Below are 15,916 nucleotides of genomic sequence, written 5' to 3'. Positions count from 1 at the left end.
TTTAAAAAAAATTCGAAGAAGAGGAAATAAATCATATCTATGTTTTACATCATTTAAAGGAAGAACAGAAGTGTTGAAAAACGGTTGAAGAAGTACTTCCGGCGTCTTACGTCCGTACGTGCTGACGTCAAACGGAAATTTGCAGCAGCAAATCTTTCTAGAATTCTGTAGCAGTTTCTTGCTAGCCCACATTAGGTAGGAAGCTACATCTGAGTTTGGCTTGATTAAATACAGCCAGCCGCTGCATTGAATACCAACAGACATTTCTGAGAAGAGCAGCGTTTTTGCGTTATATGCTTTTTTGATTGAAGTTTCGGGTTAGCTTCGTTTAGCCCACCAACTTCGCGGAGTCATATTCTAAGCTAACGTTGTTTGCGTTAGGTTCTTGCTGGCATAATGTCCAGGATAGACTACAGCGTGTGGGACCACATTGAGGTGTCAGACGATGAAGATGATACCCACCCAAACATCGACACACCCAGTCTCTTCAGATGGAGACACCAGGTACAAATTTAAGGCACACAATTTAAAGATGTTAGCATAATTGGTGCACATTACACTGCAACAGCTAGCCAGTTTCCTGTGTTCAATTTGGTGCTGTATGCAATTACAAATGATTATATTCGAGTTGATAATCCCTTAGACATATTTAAGTTTTTGTAATCAGCCCCGCATCTGAGAAAGTAATGGAGGGTGGAAGTCCATCGTAGCTGAAGACAATGGCTCTGTAATACCAACCTACTGCAGAGAGATTGGTATTGATGCATAATTAAAGACTATGATGGAGATGAAACCCTTGCACCTGTGGTTGCAACTGATATTGCAATATTTGCACTTCAGGCACGTGTGGAACGAATGGAAGACTTTAAGAGAAAAGGTGAAGACATCAACAAGACACTCAGTGATTGCCGGCGTAGGGTGGCAGAGGCACAGAAGAAAGTCCAAGAGCTGTCCCTATCAAAATCGGAGGATACCAAAGCAGAATTGAGCAAAGCCCAGGCTGAGGAGAGGAAACTGAAAAAAGAGGAACGGGAGTGGGAGAAGAAGATGGATGAGCACAACCGGGAAGAGAAGAAGATGCCGTGGAACGTCGACACGCTCAGCAAGGATGGTTTCAGCAAGGTGAGGAAGATGCAGGGGGCTGCTAGAAAACCACGGCTTCTGGACACATGCTCAGAGCCTTTCTTTGTGCCTTTTTATTTCAGTACTGCAAGAAATTTTACATTTTACAGCGGGTCGCAATAAATGGAAGTATATATCAAATATCAGTATCTGGCTCAAACATCCGGTATCGATTCAGTTATTGTAGACATGCCTAACAAAACATAACTTAAAGTCTGTTTTTAAATTGCTGTCATATGGGGATATTTTTCACCTGTGGTATTCACCGTGCAGCCCCTATTTTAACGAAGTGGCAGTGATTTAGAAGATTGTAATTATGCAATAGTCATGGGCAAATTAATTGTTAAAGAATGGCACTATTATTCCATGTTTTTTGTTATCAGCAAATTCCCTAAAGAGATCATAACCACAGTGTATTTATCTTGTAACATCAGTGTAGAAGGAGCTCGATATAGCTTATTCTTTATCAGCATAGAGCTCCATTTTTGTCTTAAAATACATAAATGAGCCACACTATTGAGTTGAGCCACATTCTTTATCACATAAACACAGTCAGTTTAGAAGGCTCATAAATGATGTCTTGGTTAATGATTTAAAAACTGACTGACTTGGAGGTGGGTGTGTGATTGGAGGAGTTAGCACTGGGTCACACGTAAACACATAGAGTCTAATTAACTTCAAATGCAACCTTAGATGGTTCAAATTTTACACAGGATTTGTTTTAAGTCTTCATATTGCACTTATCTCTGACTCTTCTTGCAATGTTCTGATGCAGATTAGTTCATCTTCACACCCTTAGTTTCCAGTGATGTCTGATATGACATTCTCCCTCAAGAAATCAGAGACATACAGCAGTCTGTTATGATTGTCTGTCCTCCACAGAGCATTGTTAATGTCATCCCTGATACTACTGAGGAGACCGAAGAAGCGAGAGAGGAAAAGCATAAAACCTTTGTGGAGAAATATGAGAAGCAGATCAAACATTTTGGTAAGGATCAGTGGCATGCACTCAACATTATTTACTGAATGTTAAAGGGTATTAGAATTCGAAAGTAGCAATTGTCCTTCATTGCTGCCTGTACTGTAGGTATGTTGCGACGTTGGGATGACAGCCAGAAGTACCTCTCTGACAACCCTCATCTAGTATGTGAAGAGACTGCCAACTACCTGGTCATCATGTGCATTGACCTTGAAGTTGAGGAGGTAAACACTACAAAATGGAATGTGTTTTTCATCATTTTGTTCTGAGGTATTTTGAGATTCAGATATACTGAAGTTAGTTTTATGGCCTTTTTATTTGCCACCACTTGTTTATTCCACATTGTTTTCTTTAAAAATGTACATTATTCTAAAAATGCTTCTTTTTCTCTTAGAAACACGCACTGATGGAGCAAGTGGCTCATCAGACCATTGTCATGCAGTTCATTCTAGAATTGGCGAAAAGCCTCAAGGTGGACCCCCGCGGTTGCTTTCGTCAATTTTTTGCCAAGATTAAGGTACTGTGTTTGGATGCTACAAAATCTAATGAAATAACTTGCAGAGCTAAAGAGGAAAGAAACTCAGCAATTAAAGCTTTTCACTCATGAGGAAATGGCACAGAGTTAGTGGGTTTTCTTTGTATTGATTGTTGTGACTGTGATGTTTGAGCTGAATTCAGTGAATGAAGGAAAAGAAGAATGTAGCTCTAGACCACCTGTCACTATAGTTATTTATTTCTTCTTGAGAACTGCAGTTATTTGAATACTTCACTCAACTGCCTCTCCCTTTCTCTCCCTCTTTATCGTGCTACAATAGTTTCTGGATCATTGGAAAATACTAACTCCAGAATGGGAACTTTTTAAATTGAAACTAAATGTAGTCCTTGGTTGTTCCAATCAAAATGCAGGTTAAAGATCAATTTACGACATTGAACAGTTTTTGAGTTTTTCTGCCCTCTCTGGTTAAAAATGTCAAGCCTGTTTCACCTCCTGCTTTGTTGCACCTGTGGTCACTCACAGCAGTGATGTCAAGGATTACTGAAGTACACCTGTACATCACTGCAGCAACCTTAGAAGTTAAACCATTAGAGGTCAGCAAAAACAAGATTTTCAGAGGGTGTTAAGTCACTCTAACTTTTAAAAAATTCTGTTGTGGAAACAGCCAAACAAATGCAAATACTAATAGGAATGTTACATTAAATACTCATTGGTCTGGCCACCAACACACCAGGTGATGTGTCTTCTCACAGACAGCAGATCAGCAGTACCAGGACGCATTCAACGATGAGCTGGACTCATTTAAGGACCGGGTTCGGGGCAGGGCAAAGATCCGCATAGAAAAGGCCATGAAGGAATATGAGGAAGAGGAGCGACAAAAGCGTATGGGACCTGGAGGGCTTGATCCTGTTGAAGTGTACGAGAGCCTGCCACCCGTAAGTTCTTCTGTTTTCAGGAAGCCTCAGAATTCTCCTTTTCTCGTCCCTTGTTAGCTTAAAATCCCTCACAACATATGTTCTAAATTTCAGGAGATGCAGAAATGTTTTGATGAGAAGGACATCCAAATGTTACAAGAAGTTATTAGCAAAATGGACCCAACGGTAAGCGTCTTTGTTAAACTATACAGTTTTGTTTTTTCCTCATAAACAGGAGACTGTGTCTTGACCAATAAAGTCTGCTGAAATCAAACTTCATTTCTGTAAATGTATCTGATTCACATGTGCAATTATGTCCTACTTTGGGTCTGTTAATAAATGTCATGTGTTTTACACTAACTAGGAGGCCAAGACTCACATGAAGAGGTGCATAGACTCTGGTCTCTGGGTCCCCAACTCCAAGACAGATGATGGGGATGAGAAGGAGGAAGACGCCACCTATGAGGAAGTGAAACAGGAGCAGGAAGAACCTAAGAAGGAATGACCAACATCGATGCTATGATTTGTTGTTTCCGCAAATGTACTTGCCCACTGTATTGCAACTCCACGATGTGTATGACTAGTTTGCCAATCATGGAACAATGAAATACCTTCTCGAAAATATTTAGCTGAGATTTAAGGGATTAGCTTTTACCTAACTGCACAAGTACATTGCATCAGCATCTCTTGCTTGGAAAACAAACTGCTGCCTGTGTTAAGGTGTTTTATTTGTTTAGACATCACTAAAGTTGTATTCTTACATTTATTTGTATACACTTGTCCTTTTGTGGGGGTGTGTATGTGCACACATGCCTGTCTGCTTAATTTGTGATGTTAAAAACATTCTATACATTTTCAGTTTGTGCATTTAACCTTTTGTTTTTTGTCATTTCCAAATTTAAGGTTTTTGTTTGACTTCCTAGGGCTTGAGCAACCAATGTATTCGATGGTAATTTCCCCAGAATGACATTTTCTACAAACTTGCTGAAATAACGGTTGAATTATATCCAACTACTGAAGACCAGGCTGTTGTGGTTATGTCTAAAAACTCAATGTGTGGGTGACTTGCTCTTCAAATCATAAAAGTTAGAGGTCAAACATGTGAGTCATAAGAGTATCACAAGAAAATGAGGCCTGTAGTGTTGGCAACCACTGCTTTTTATATGGACCTAGTGCATCTGTGCAGGGGATTTTTAGTGAAGGGTTCAGTATTTTCAAGCGACATTAGAGATTCAGCGGTACTGTAGATATGCTATGTCCTTCAGTGCGTCACAGTGTACATTACAAGACAACAACCAATATTAAACAAAAAGCTCTTCATTTCGGCCTGATGATGATTGCTTACACTGGCATGACTCATGCTGCAGCTTTATATTGCCCATCCATTAGTACATAAATGGAGGAAAAGGGTGAGTTGAGATCACTGAAGCACTGCAAGCTTTCTCTGTAATACCAGGACTACCTTACAAAGTAAACTAAGTAAATGATGAAGGGCAGCTCAGCCTCGGTTTACTCAAGAAAAAAGGCAGAACAAACATGACGCTGACACCAAACACCAAGCACTCACGGAGAAAAATGTGCATAACAGGAAAAAACAGGAGGAAATAAAGGAACCAAATTCCTTAAGTCCTGATGTAATTAAATTTTTCTTCTGTTGAATCAAAATGGAAATGACACAGGATTCATGTCAGCGGCCCTGAAGGTAAGCTTTGTAAATTTATATACGTGTGTGTGTGTGATATTATAAATGCATATACTTTATGATGGATGATAAACATTAGTGGTGAAAGAAGCACTCAGATCCTCTACTCAATTAACTTGCTACTGTAACAAGTAAAAACACTCACAATTACCCTTAGAATACAAAAATAAAATATCAAAGATATACATATATGATTTTCAGTCTTTTTGATGTCTACATGTTGTGTAGTTTAATAGTTTTATAGATTCGTCGTGGTTTTATAGAATAATATAAATTTCTTTAGTCCTCCAAGACACCCAGCAGAAATCAGCCCCAGTGATACATTAAAGTTTGTTTCATAATTAGGTTTGTAGTATACCTAATCACATTTCAAACACAAGCAAATAAATAGATGGACAGTTTTACTGCGACTGCTTAAAATCCGAAACGTAATTTTAATCACTTTCGTAGTAGCCTGACTTTTATTTTGAAAGCTCGGGCAGTGTGTACGTGCTCGTACACGTCTGGAGGGCGTGACCGTGCTAGTTTCGGTAAGCAGCTGTCTCTCTACTTTCGTCGTTACAGCGTAGGCGGAGGGGGAAGTCCGCCCGGAATGAAGCTCGACTGTCGGTTCATCTCTGCGTGTTAGTGTTTTTTATGAAACGCCTTCATAAGCTCGCCATTAAATGGTAAGTACTTAACAGTCATATACATTGCTAAGTTCACAGATATGCCTTTAATAATGTTTGTATTACAGTTATTTCGTAGCCATGGCATCCGATATTCTGTGAAATAACGTTATATGAGGAGGACCCATGTTTTGGGCCACTCGTCGACGCAGCCAGTGTGTGTTGTACACATTTGTTTGAGATAAATTACCTGCTGTGCTATACAGGGTTTTAGAGTATTGAGCAATGTAGCTGTCAACAATGTTGGACGTGGTGTAAACCCCGGAAGGCCTTATGACAAACCCATCCTGTTAATATTACCTATCGTCAGCATTTCTAAATGTTTCTTGTCATTTGTGAACCTGCCTAGTTTTGTGAAGTCATCATCGTGTAAAATGACACATGCCTATGGTTATTTCAGCAAGCGCAATGTGTCGCTTTAAAATCGCTCTTACGTTTGTGTTTACGCAGGCCTTAATGGATAACATCTGAATATCCTAACAGCCATATATACTGGTTAACAATTATGTGTGTGTGTGTGTGTGTGTGTGTGTTAGATATTTGGTTGTCAACACCATGTCTAGATGTGGGTGGTCCACGCATTCAAGGCCAGGGGCGTGTCCGGGCCCATGTGAGCCTCCTCAGGGTCAGGGCATCCATGTCTACCTCTTCTGGACAAAAGAAGGGGAAAGATATTTGTCTCACACAAGTGGAGACGTCACAGCAGAGGAGTTGTGCATCTTGGCCGCAGAGGCAGTGGGTGAGAGTGACAGCCTTGACCAAATACACCTGCACAGAACTAAATAAAAGCAGGTTATTTTCACCTGCTGGTGGCATGTGTGTGTGTGTGTAACCTCAGTGTTTATTCCCCAGGGATAACTCCTCTGTGCCATGTGTTGTTTGCTTTGTACAATCCACTGTCACGCTGCTGGTACAGTCCAAACCACATTTTCACTCCAGAGGACAATTCCAACCTGGTACTTCACTATTGTATGAGGTTAGTCTGTGTTTTTCTAATACTGTATTAGCAAGGCAGATGAAACACGCTGAGCATATTCACACTGGTTTTCTTGTACCTAGGTATTACTTTCGGAACTGGCACGGACTAAACGAGAAGGAGCCAACTGTGTCCCGTTATGCTGTCAGATCAGGGACAGATCAGGGGGGTTCTCCCCTGCTTGAAATCACATCCTTGGAGTACTTATTCTCCCAGGTTCGTGTTTAACATTAACATGCAAACAGTTTTTTGTTGTGCTCACCATAGTGAAGTGCCTAACCTGTTTGCTTCTTGTGTCTCCAAAAGGCTAAATATGAATTTGTGAACGAAGTAGTGCAGATGAAAGAAATTGAGTCAGAGGAGGAGCTAAGTCGCTTCAAAAACGAGAGCTTGGGGATGGCGGTACTCCACCTCTCACATCAGGCAATGCAAACAGGCTGCACCGTACAAGACGTCGCCAAAAAAATCAGGTAATTACTTTGAAAGGAGTGAATATGGCACAGTCGAGTCATATGTTTAAGCTATTAGTTTATATCATTTGTACAGCTAAAATTGTGGAAAAGTAGCAGTGACTAATTGCACTTCAATCTGTCAATTTGTCAACAAAGATTTTAAACAGTCTATATTAATTTGAATGTGTTCTGACGATAGATGTGTATTTGTCTCATTATAATTAGGTTGCTTGTTTTACTGTTTTTTATCCTATTTTCTGCTACTGTGACAATCCAGTTTCTCCTTTGGATCATCAAAGCGTCTTCTAATCAAATTTAATTGCTGGATCCAGGTAACATTGAAATGTCTCCTTTTCAGCTTCTTACGCTGCATTCCAAGGTCTTTCGCCAAACACATTTCCAAAGTCAACTTGCTGACAAAAATCAGGATCCGGCGGGTGTTTGCAGACTTTGTGCGCACCTTCCAGCAGCACACTGTGGATAAAGGGCGGCTGGGCACCCACGAGATCATGTATAAGTACATCTCCACTCTCGAGCACTTGGCACCACGTTTTGGTATAGAGACCTTCCCTGTAACCCACCTGGAACTGAGAGAGGACGGGGATGGAAGTAGCTCTTACTCCAGTACCACTCATGCGCAGGGTGCCTCGAAGGACAATTTTACAGCTCCCGCCACACATGAAGTAATGGTGACCGGCACCAAGGGGATTCAGTGGAGGAAGGTCTCCGGTCAGAAGGTTTGTCAAAATGCAGTTTCAAGCTTCTGAAGGTCTAATTCTGTGACATGTTGTCCATTCTGCTAGTGTGGACTTTCTGTTCATTCTGTCTCTTCACCTAGGCACAGGCTAACACTTACTTCAGGAATGACTCTCTGAACTACATGAGGAAAACAAAACAGTCCAGCCAGCCGTATGCGAACACTCCCGATAAATGGACCTCCTTCTGTGATTTCCCTGAAATAACTCACATAGCCATCACTGGAGCTAATGTGTGCATTAGCACTCAAGACAATCGCTGCTTGGTGAGAGTAATTGTTTACCCTTTTATGTAAAAGCAGCAATACATTAATTTAATTGGTAGATGTGCTTGTGATACATTAGTCCAAACAATATACTGCATATGACTCTTTCAGCTGAACAGATTGCTCAGTCTTTAAAGCCTCTGAATGTACTGCATAGATTCTCATATATTCTCCAGTTCTATATGTTTTTGGCTATAAGAGGGTTTTGGTATGCTTCGGGCATTTTATTATGTTTTGAATTTGTATGTGTCTGTGGGTGGGAGCTCTGATTGTGAGCTAGTGGTTTCTGTATGTGTATGTAGGAGGTTCAGATGAACTCAAGCCAGGAGGCTGGTTCCTTCATCTCCCTCCTAGATGGATACTACCGGCTGACTGCAGACGCCCACCACTATCTTTGTCATGAAGTGGCTCCCCCAAGGGTAGTGCTGAGTGAAGCAAATGGACTGCATGGACCTATGCAGTGAGTTTTCTCCTCTTCTTACACTTGTACATACAGACACAAACAGGCTAACGAGAAAGACTGTCTCAACTCTGGTGTGTTTCCAGTGATGATTTTGTGCTACTGAAGCTGAAGAAGGAGGCAGCAGAGGACGGAGCTTTCCTTGTACGTTGGAGTGCTCTCGACTATCACCGCATCATCCTAGCTGTCCTGAACAAAAATGAGGTAAGTCGACACCCACGCTCCTCGGTGGAAATTATTGCACTGCAGTGGTGGTGAAAGGTTTCAGCTACTGTGTTTACTTGTATGTACGTGTGGCACATAGAAAGGATCGATGCTGAGCCACAAGCAGTTTCGGATCCAGCACAAGGGTTCGATGTTCTCTCTGGAGGGCTGGGACCGAGAATTCTCCAGTGTGAAGGAGCTCACAGACAGCCTCAAGACCTTTGTGCTCAAGTCTGGCTCAGACAGCTTTACTGTCAAAAAATGCTGTTTGCCAAGACAAGCAGGTTTGTGTTTATTGGACTTTTTAATTCTCAACATGTTTTGCTGCTTTATGCCAAAGTTACTCTGTATTGTGGGATATTTGGGTCTTAACATTGGTTTGTGTGTGATGTAGAGCTATCCAACCTGTTGGTGATGAGGCAAGGTGTTCACACTGACACCTTGTCCTTGAACATGACCCAGCTACGCTTCCTCCCGATCAAGGATAGAGAGATTATACAGGTGATGAGACCCACTTGCCACCTCCATGAGCCCATCTGTACCACCTGACAAGCTTTGTGTTCCCAGCTCTGTGACTGACCTGCGGGTGTTGTGTTTATGAGCAGGAACAGCATTTGGGCCGTGGAACCAGAACTAACATCTACTCAGGACGTCTGCTGGTGCGAGGAGGAGGAGACGATGAAGAGGATGACGAGTTCAACAACAACTTCACTGACCGCAAAGGGATCCAAGTGGTTCTCAAGATTCTAGACCAAAGCCACAAAGATATTGCACTAGTAAGCCTTGTGGTCATTGTGTTAATGGTAACCGACACTCATGATAATAACAGTGACAGTTTAGTCTCTCAATATTCCTTCCTTTTGTCTTTCTTAGGCATTTTTTGAAACTGCAAGTCTCATGAGCCAGGTATCCCACAGCCACCTGGTGTTTGTTCATGGCGTGTCAGTCAAAGGATCTGAGAGTAAGCACAACACACATCTTGTCAAACACACTTGTACTGTTAGCTTCCTCGTTTTCTGCTTCCCCATCACATATGATGATTTGTGTTTATACTCAAATTTATGATTTGAATACCAAGTGAACCAAAAAGCAAATGCAAAATCACACCTACCCTCTTCTATTTTAAGGAGGATGCTACTTGTTTACATTTTTGCTTTTGGCTGTGCCAGAGACTGGACCTCTCACACTTGTTTCTACCTTTACAGACATCATGGTAGAAGAATTTGTGGAGTTTGGGCCTTTGGATGTTTTCCTTCACAAAGAAAAGGCATCAGTGACTCCTCAGTGGAAATTAATTGTTGCAAAACAACTTGCCAGCGCCCTCAGTTATCTTGTGAGTTCAAACACTACTTTGATTTTTTGTATGCCACATACTATAATTCACTATACGTCACTTTCGGCCACAGCACCCTCAACACGCCCGATCCCATCCGATCTCGGAAGGCAAGGTCGGGCCTGGTTAATACTTGGATGGGAGACTGTCCAAGGACTAGCTGCTGTAAGCTTTTGGGGTGGCTGTGGCCCAGAAGGTAGAGCAAATTGTCCACAAATCAGAATGTCGGTGGTTCGATTCCTGGCTTTTGAAGTGTCCTTGGGCACGATAATAAACCTTAACTTGCCATGCATGTTGTGTTGTCAAGCGCTTTGAGTGGTCAGTAAGACTAAAGCACTATAAAGATGCAGTCCATTCTAATCACAGCTAAGTGGTCATTAAAGTGAAGTGATAATGAAGTAAAACAAGTGCTACATAATTTAAACCCAGATAGTCTTTACACTTAACAATCAGCTGCTGTAGGCTAGTGGGGAAGATATTTTTTGGCTTTCCTGTGGACACCAAGGTTTGAGTCTGAGCTGCAGGCAGGAAATGAAATAATCTTATCAGACCAATTTTTAAGATAACTGCTGCAAGTGAACTTCATTGTTGCCTGAAGACTGACTAGCTTTAATAGTTTGTGTTAAACTTATTTTAACCAGGAAAGTTAATACAATACAATTTTTATCATTGTAGGAGACCAATCGGCTGGTTCATGGAAACGTGTGTGCCAAGAACATTCTGGTGGCAAGGCGTGGTCTGGAGCACGGTACTACTCCTTTTGTCAAGCTGAGTGACCCAGGCATTGCCCTGAGTGTCCTTTCACGGGAAGGTCAGTACCAGCAGCTGAACACAAACTCAAACTCATAATTAACCTCACTTTACAAGAAAGTCTCCCAACTCAGTCAGCATCAGGTATTCTGTAATTCGTGTACCGTTTTGCCTTTTTTTTTTATCAGATTTAGGAAACAGGAAACTTAAACCAGACCACTTTGATTTCCTGTTGTTTTGCTGTTTCGTCTCACAATGTGACTAGGCTACCCAAAATAGTGCATGAGCAAAGACGAGCAACTTTGTCGAGTCTTTAGTAGGTATTTTTCTGGTGTATAACCAGAATTTCAATGGAGCTATACTCATGTTTTAACAAAAATTATAACCATATGAAACTAAATTCTGGTGTTCTGTGGAGTTCTACAAGAAGTTTAACCAGAGCTCCTGGAGATTTAAAATGCCTTAAAATGATACACGTAATTTCTGTTATTTTTATTATCACTATTCTGCACTGTAGAGCGTCTTGAACGTATCCCATGGATCGCTCCTGAGTGTGTTGACAGTGGTACATCCATTGGCAATACTTCTGATCAGTGGAGCTTTGGCGCCACACTGCTCGAAATCTGCAACAACGGTGATCTTCCCATGAGTGGAAGCACATTGTCTGAGGTAGGTCCTTTATTTATTTTCCAACAGCCACAGACTGCACCTGCCTATTTTATTCTTCTGATTTCTCATTGTAACACTGGAACCTTTTTCCCCTAACAGAAAGAACGCTTTTATCAGCAAAAGGGCCGTCTAGCTGAACCATCCTCCCCGGAACTGGCCAGCTTTATCAGCATGTGTTTGACGTACGAGCCTGTGGAGAGACCTTCGTTCCGCACTGTGCTCAGAGAGCTCCCAAAAATGATCATCAACAGTGGGTTTTTACTTTCTCACCTTAGTTTTTGTTTTTTTTCTCAATCTATTTTGGTTCGTTTAAATAATGTTTTTTGCTTCTGCACACAGACTCTGATATATCCCCGAGTGAAGGTCTCCCTGGCAAAGACCCCAGCATGTTCCATAAACGCTACCTGAAAAAGATGCGAGACTTGGGAGAGGTGAGTTCTTATACTCCATCACCGTAATTTTTTTTTCCTGTATGTTATCTTTTTATTATGAGTGATGCACTGCTCATTGTTCTGTCTCTAGGGTCACTTTGGAAAGGTGACTCTCTACATGTATGACCCAGCCAACGATGGGACAGGAGAACAAGTAGCAGTGAAGGCTTTGAAACAAGAGAATGGCAATGTGGAAAGCTGGATGAAGGAGATTGAGATCCTGAAGTGCCTTTACCACAACAACATTGTGAAGTACAAAGGCTGCTGCACTGAACTGGGTGAGTCCTCATTTGTCATCTGTCTGCTTCAGATATGTTTATTGAAATGTACATCAGCATGCAGTGTGTGCATGTGCAAAGGAGTGCTTGCTCAATACTCTCTTTTAGCTTGCAGTGCTCAGTGGATGGTTCAGGGAATTGATCTTTGATCCCTGCTGTTCCTCTGCAAATATTGAAAATCTATTGAAAGTGTAACACTGTTTCCATCGTATGTCAATATTATGAGCTTTCAACACGCAGCATGCTGAGCACCACAGCCCCTTAAGTACCAGGATAGGCAACAGGTCATTCTTGCCTTTGAAAAGTAATGGACATAGGAGGATAAAAGCTCTGTTGGTGTTGTCCATTGGCAGGAGGACAAGTGGTGCAGCTAATAATGGAGTACCTTCCTCTGGGGAGTCTGCGAGAGTACCTTTCTAAACGTAAACTGGGTGTGCCCCAGTGCCTGATGTTTGCTCAGCAGATCTGTCAGGTGAGCTTGGGGAGGTTTGTAGATTGTGCTAATCATATACATTTGCATTTGATTTTCCAATAGTCCTGATGCTGTGTGCCAAAGTCAGACATGTCTGCATTCTGTTCTCTTTCCGTCAGAAGATGTGTGAAAACTTACTTTCACTTGAAATTGCCTTAAGTAGATAATCCTTCACATTAAGCCATCATTTCATTTTGGGGACCTTGAATGAAAATTTGATGGTAATCCATTCAATAGTCGTGAGATGTTTCAGACTGGAATAAAGTGGTGGGCAGACCAACCAGACAGACATTAACATCCATGGGGCCATATACTTCAACTTTATTTTGTCTCTGCAAGGCAATCGGTTTTACAGCAAGGCATAGTACAGTGCATAAAAGAACAGAGATATACAGTACAGCAAAGGGGAGGGGAAGTGCCCTGAATACAAAGCACTATAAGTCTGACCAGTCACTGGTGTCCGGTCTTCACAGTGGACTGAGCCACAGCAGCAATAATAATGTATGCTGCTCGCATGGCTGAAAATGACATGCTACAGGAATAGGTTTTGAATGGATATTTGAAGTTTTAAAGTGAACCTTTTAAATCCACATTTTGCCCCTTCTTGGTAATTTTATCCATCTTTTATATATGTTGCTCTCTGTTAAAGGGTATGGAGTACTTGCATTCAAAGCGATACATTCATCGAGACCTTGCTGCTCGTAATGTCTTAGTGGAAAATGACAGTTTGGTAAAGATTGGAGACTTTGGCCTGACAAAGTACATCCCTGAAGGCGAGATCTACTATCGAGTCCGTGAGCATGGAGACAGTCCAGTGTTCTGGTGAGTTCATGCAGCGCTTAACAGTGTTATTCAGTGCTTCGCTCCATGACTTTGGCCACTAAACTTTTTTTTTGTACTGCATAGGTATGCCATCGAGTGCTTGAAAGAGAGTAAATTTTCCTTTTCCTCTGACATTTGGTCCTTTGGCGTTACATTGTATGAGATCCTGACACGCTGTGACCACAGGCAAAACCCTCCAACAGTACGTCGTCACAGGCCTCTTTCAACAAACTCAAACCTTGCATACTGTATATTTTCATGTGAGACTAATCAAGTAAATTTTAAATCATTGTATTAAATGCACAATGTACTCTTATGTGTGTTTTGTAGAAGTTCTGTGAAATGATGGAGCCAACCCAGCGACAGATGACTGTCATGGTACTCATAAAACTGTTGGAGAAAAATCTGCGATTGCCTTGTCCCAAAGACTGCCCGCATGAGGTAGTATTACACGCATGTTAAACAAAATTGACATTTTGTCGGCATTATGAGTACGCTGTTTTGATAACTTTTATTTTTACCAACAGGTGAAGATGTTAATGGAGCAGTGTTGGGCAGCAGATCCAAAACAACGGCCAACATTCAGATCCCTCATCGAGAGGTTTGAGGCTATTCGCCGAACATACGACTGGCAGTCTAATATAAACTTTTCCTTGTCTCAGATTTGCTGATCACAACTCTGAAGATCTACTCATCTACATGTCATCACTTTGCCTCTGTGGCAACTGTATATTACAGGATAGCCAATAATATGTCTCCTCCTGTGCAATGCCTGCTGCCTTTTACATAGATGTGTTTATACTGTAGGTTTCTTTTTGATAAAAGCACACTGCTATCCTCTCAGATGTGATATTAACACATTGATAAACTCAATCAGTGTGTTTTTTCTTGGCTTGTGACTTGAATGTCATCAGGAAAAGTGATGCCCTGGACATTCAGCCACCGACTGTCAACTTTTGTCTTTCAAAAGTTATAGATTTGCGTATGTCACATTAAGTATTAAGAATTTCTGTAAGGTTGGGAGATTAATAAGTTGCATTTTATGTTTCATCTTTATGTTTTTTTGAGTGTATGGTTACTGTACATTTACCTTTCATTTTTGTATGAACCTGAAAAACAAATACAGAATGTAATAATAAACCATTTTTCACATGCCCTTTCATTAAAGACTGAAACAGATGGATACTTACATTAAAAATAGTATGCAAATGTTTTACAGAATGTGGCATTCACATCTGTGTTACCAAACATCCTTTATGCAACAAAGTTTGGAAACTACCCACTACGACTGAAATGTAACACACAAAACCTTTCCATACCTTTGTATCACTTCACATATTGGTGAAATAATATGACCTGTGTCCTACTTCTCTATTATATTCTATTAGAACCACTAGCTTAGGGGTCTATTGTAATGAAATCAGCTTCGTCAATTACAGGGTAATTGCAGTATTTTTAAACCCTGCCTTTCAAATTTTCAGGAAGAGGTCACTGACTCTATGTTTTTTCCTGATACTCTCTTTTGTCTCGATCATGTAAGTGCCTGTTTATGTGCCACCAAGGAGGGAAGGAAGTGCAAACTTCTGTAAAATTAAGATGTGTGGCACCACTGACTGCAACACACTGGTTTGGCTGTCAATAATACATCTTCAGTCTTCACACGGATGGACAAAACGGGAAGAAGAATGCTGCTGCTTTGATATTGGGCTGATTTATACTACCATCCATAATGTCAACATAACAGACCTGCTGCAAACATCTCACCATGTGTTTGAGCATAGTGCCTCTGGGAACAAATGTAATATGAGAAATGTATCACTGGACATGCCTAGTACTAAAGAATGGTACAGAGTGTTGCTATTATTAGATGCCATGGTGCTGTTGTGCGTTGTGGGAACATAAGACTGTCTCCAGTCTGACACTCGCATTCATGGCCATACTGTATCTGGATGGTGTTTGGCCATGTAGCACCGGCTGAACTCGATCTAGACTCCCGAACTGAGTCCAAATCAAAGTAATCTTGGTGTGAAAATTATGCTCCACCAAGAGCTAAATGATGGAAATGATAACGACCCCTCCAGACAGCACTGGCTGGACTGTGAAGATCAAATCTTTATATCTGAACCCACACAGAAATGCAGGCGTAGAGTTGAGAGAAAAAAACAAA

At 41.3% G+C, this 15,916-nt stretch overlaps 2 protein-coding genes across 2 annotated transcripts; both read left to right on the top strand.

The window, feature by feature from the left end:
• The first annotated feature begins 113 nt into the window (after window positions 1-113).
• LOC143334498 (hsp90 co-chaperone Cdc37) lies at window positions 114-4,535 on the top strand. Its single transcript, XM_076753318.1, has 8 exons — window positions 114-504; window positions 841-1,122; window positions 2,005-2,110; window positions 2,210-2,325; window positions 2,496-2,618; window positions 3,350-3,532; window positions 3,626-3,697; window positions 3,876-4,535. The coding sequence occupies exons 1-8, from the start codon at window positions 397-399 to the stop codon at window positions 4,014-4,016; spliced, it is 1,131 nt and encodes a 376-aa protein (XP_076609433.1). The 5' UTR covers window positions 114-396; the 3' UTR covers window positions 4,017-4,535.
• Window positions 4,536-5,753: 1,218 nt separating this feature from the next.
• On the top strand, window positions 5,754-14,924 carry tyk2 (tyrosine kinase 2). The gene is made up of 24 exons (XM_076752454.1): window positions 5,754-5,881; window positions 6,418-6,620; window positions 6,734-6,857; window positions 6,941-7,073; window positions 7,164-7,327; window positions 7,668-8,046; window positions 8,148-8,330; window positions 8,633-8,790; window positions 8,877-8,994; window positions 9,095-9,278; window positions 9,389-9,495; window positions 9,600-9,770; window positions 9,868-9,955; window positions 10,200-10,327; window positions 11,003-11,138; window positions 11,595-11,746; window positions 11,846-11,996; window positions 12,086-12,177; window positions 12,269-12,455; window positions 12,809-12,927; window positions 13,577-13,749; window positions 13,834-13,951; window positions 14,080-14,190; window positions 14,277-14,924. Exons 2-24 carry the CDS (start codon window positions 6,437-6,439, stop codon window positions 14,418-14,420), a joined length of 3,504 nt encoding a protein of 1,167 aa, XP_076608569.1. The 5' UTR covers window positions 5,754-5,881; window positions 6,418-6,436; the 3' UTR covers window positions 14,421-14,924.
• Window positions 14,925-15,916: the final 992 nt, after the last annotated feature.

This window comes from Chaetodon auriga, chromosome 16 (genome assembly GCF_051107435.1).
Source record: "Chaetodon auriga isolate fChaAug3 chromosome 16, fChaAug3.hap1, whole genome shotgun sequence".
NCBI lineage: Eukaryota > Metazoa > Chordata > Actinopteri > Chaetodontiformes > Chaetodontidae > Chaetodon > Chaetodon auriga.
The sequence above is the reverse complement of the archived record's forward strand: the minus strand, read 5'-3'. Positions and strand labels throughout refer to the sequence as shown.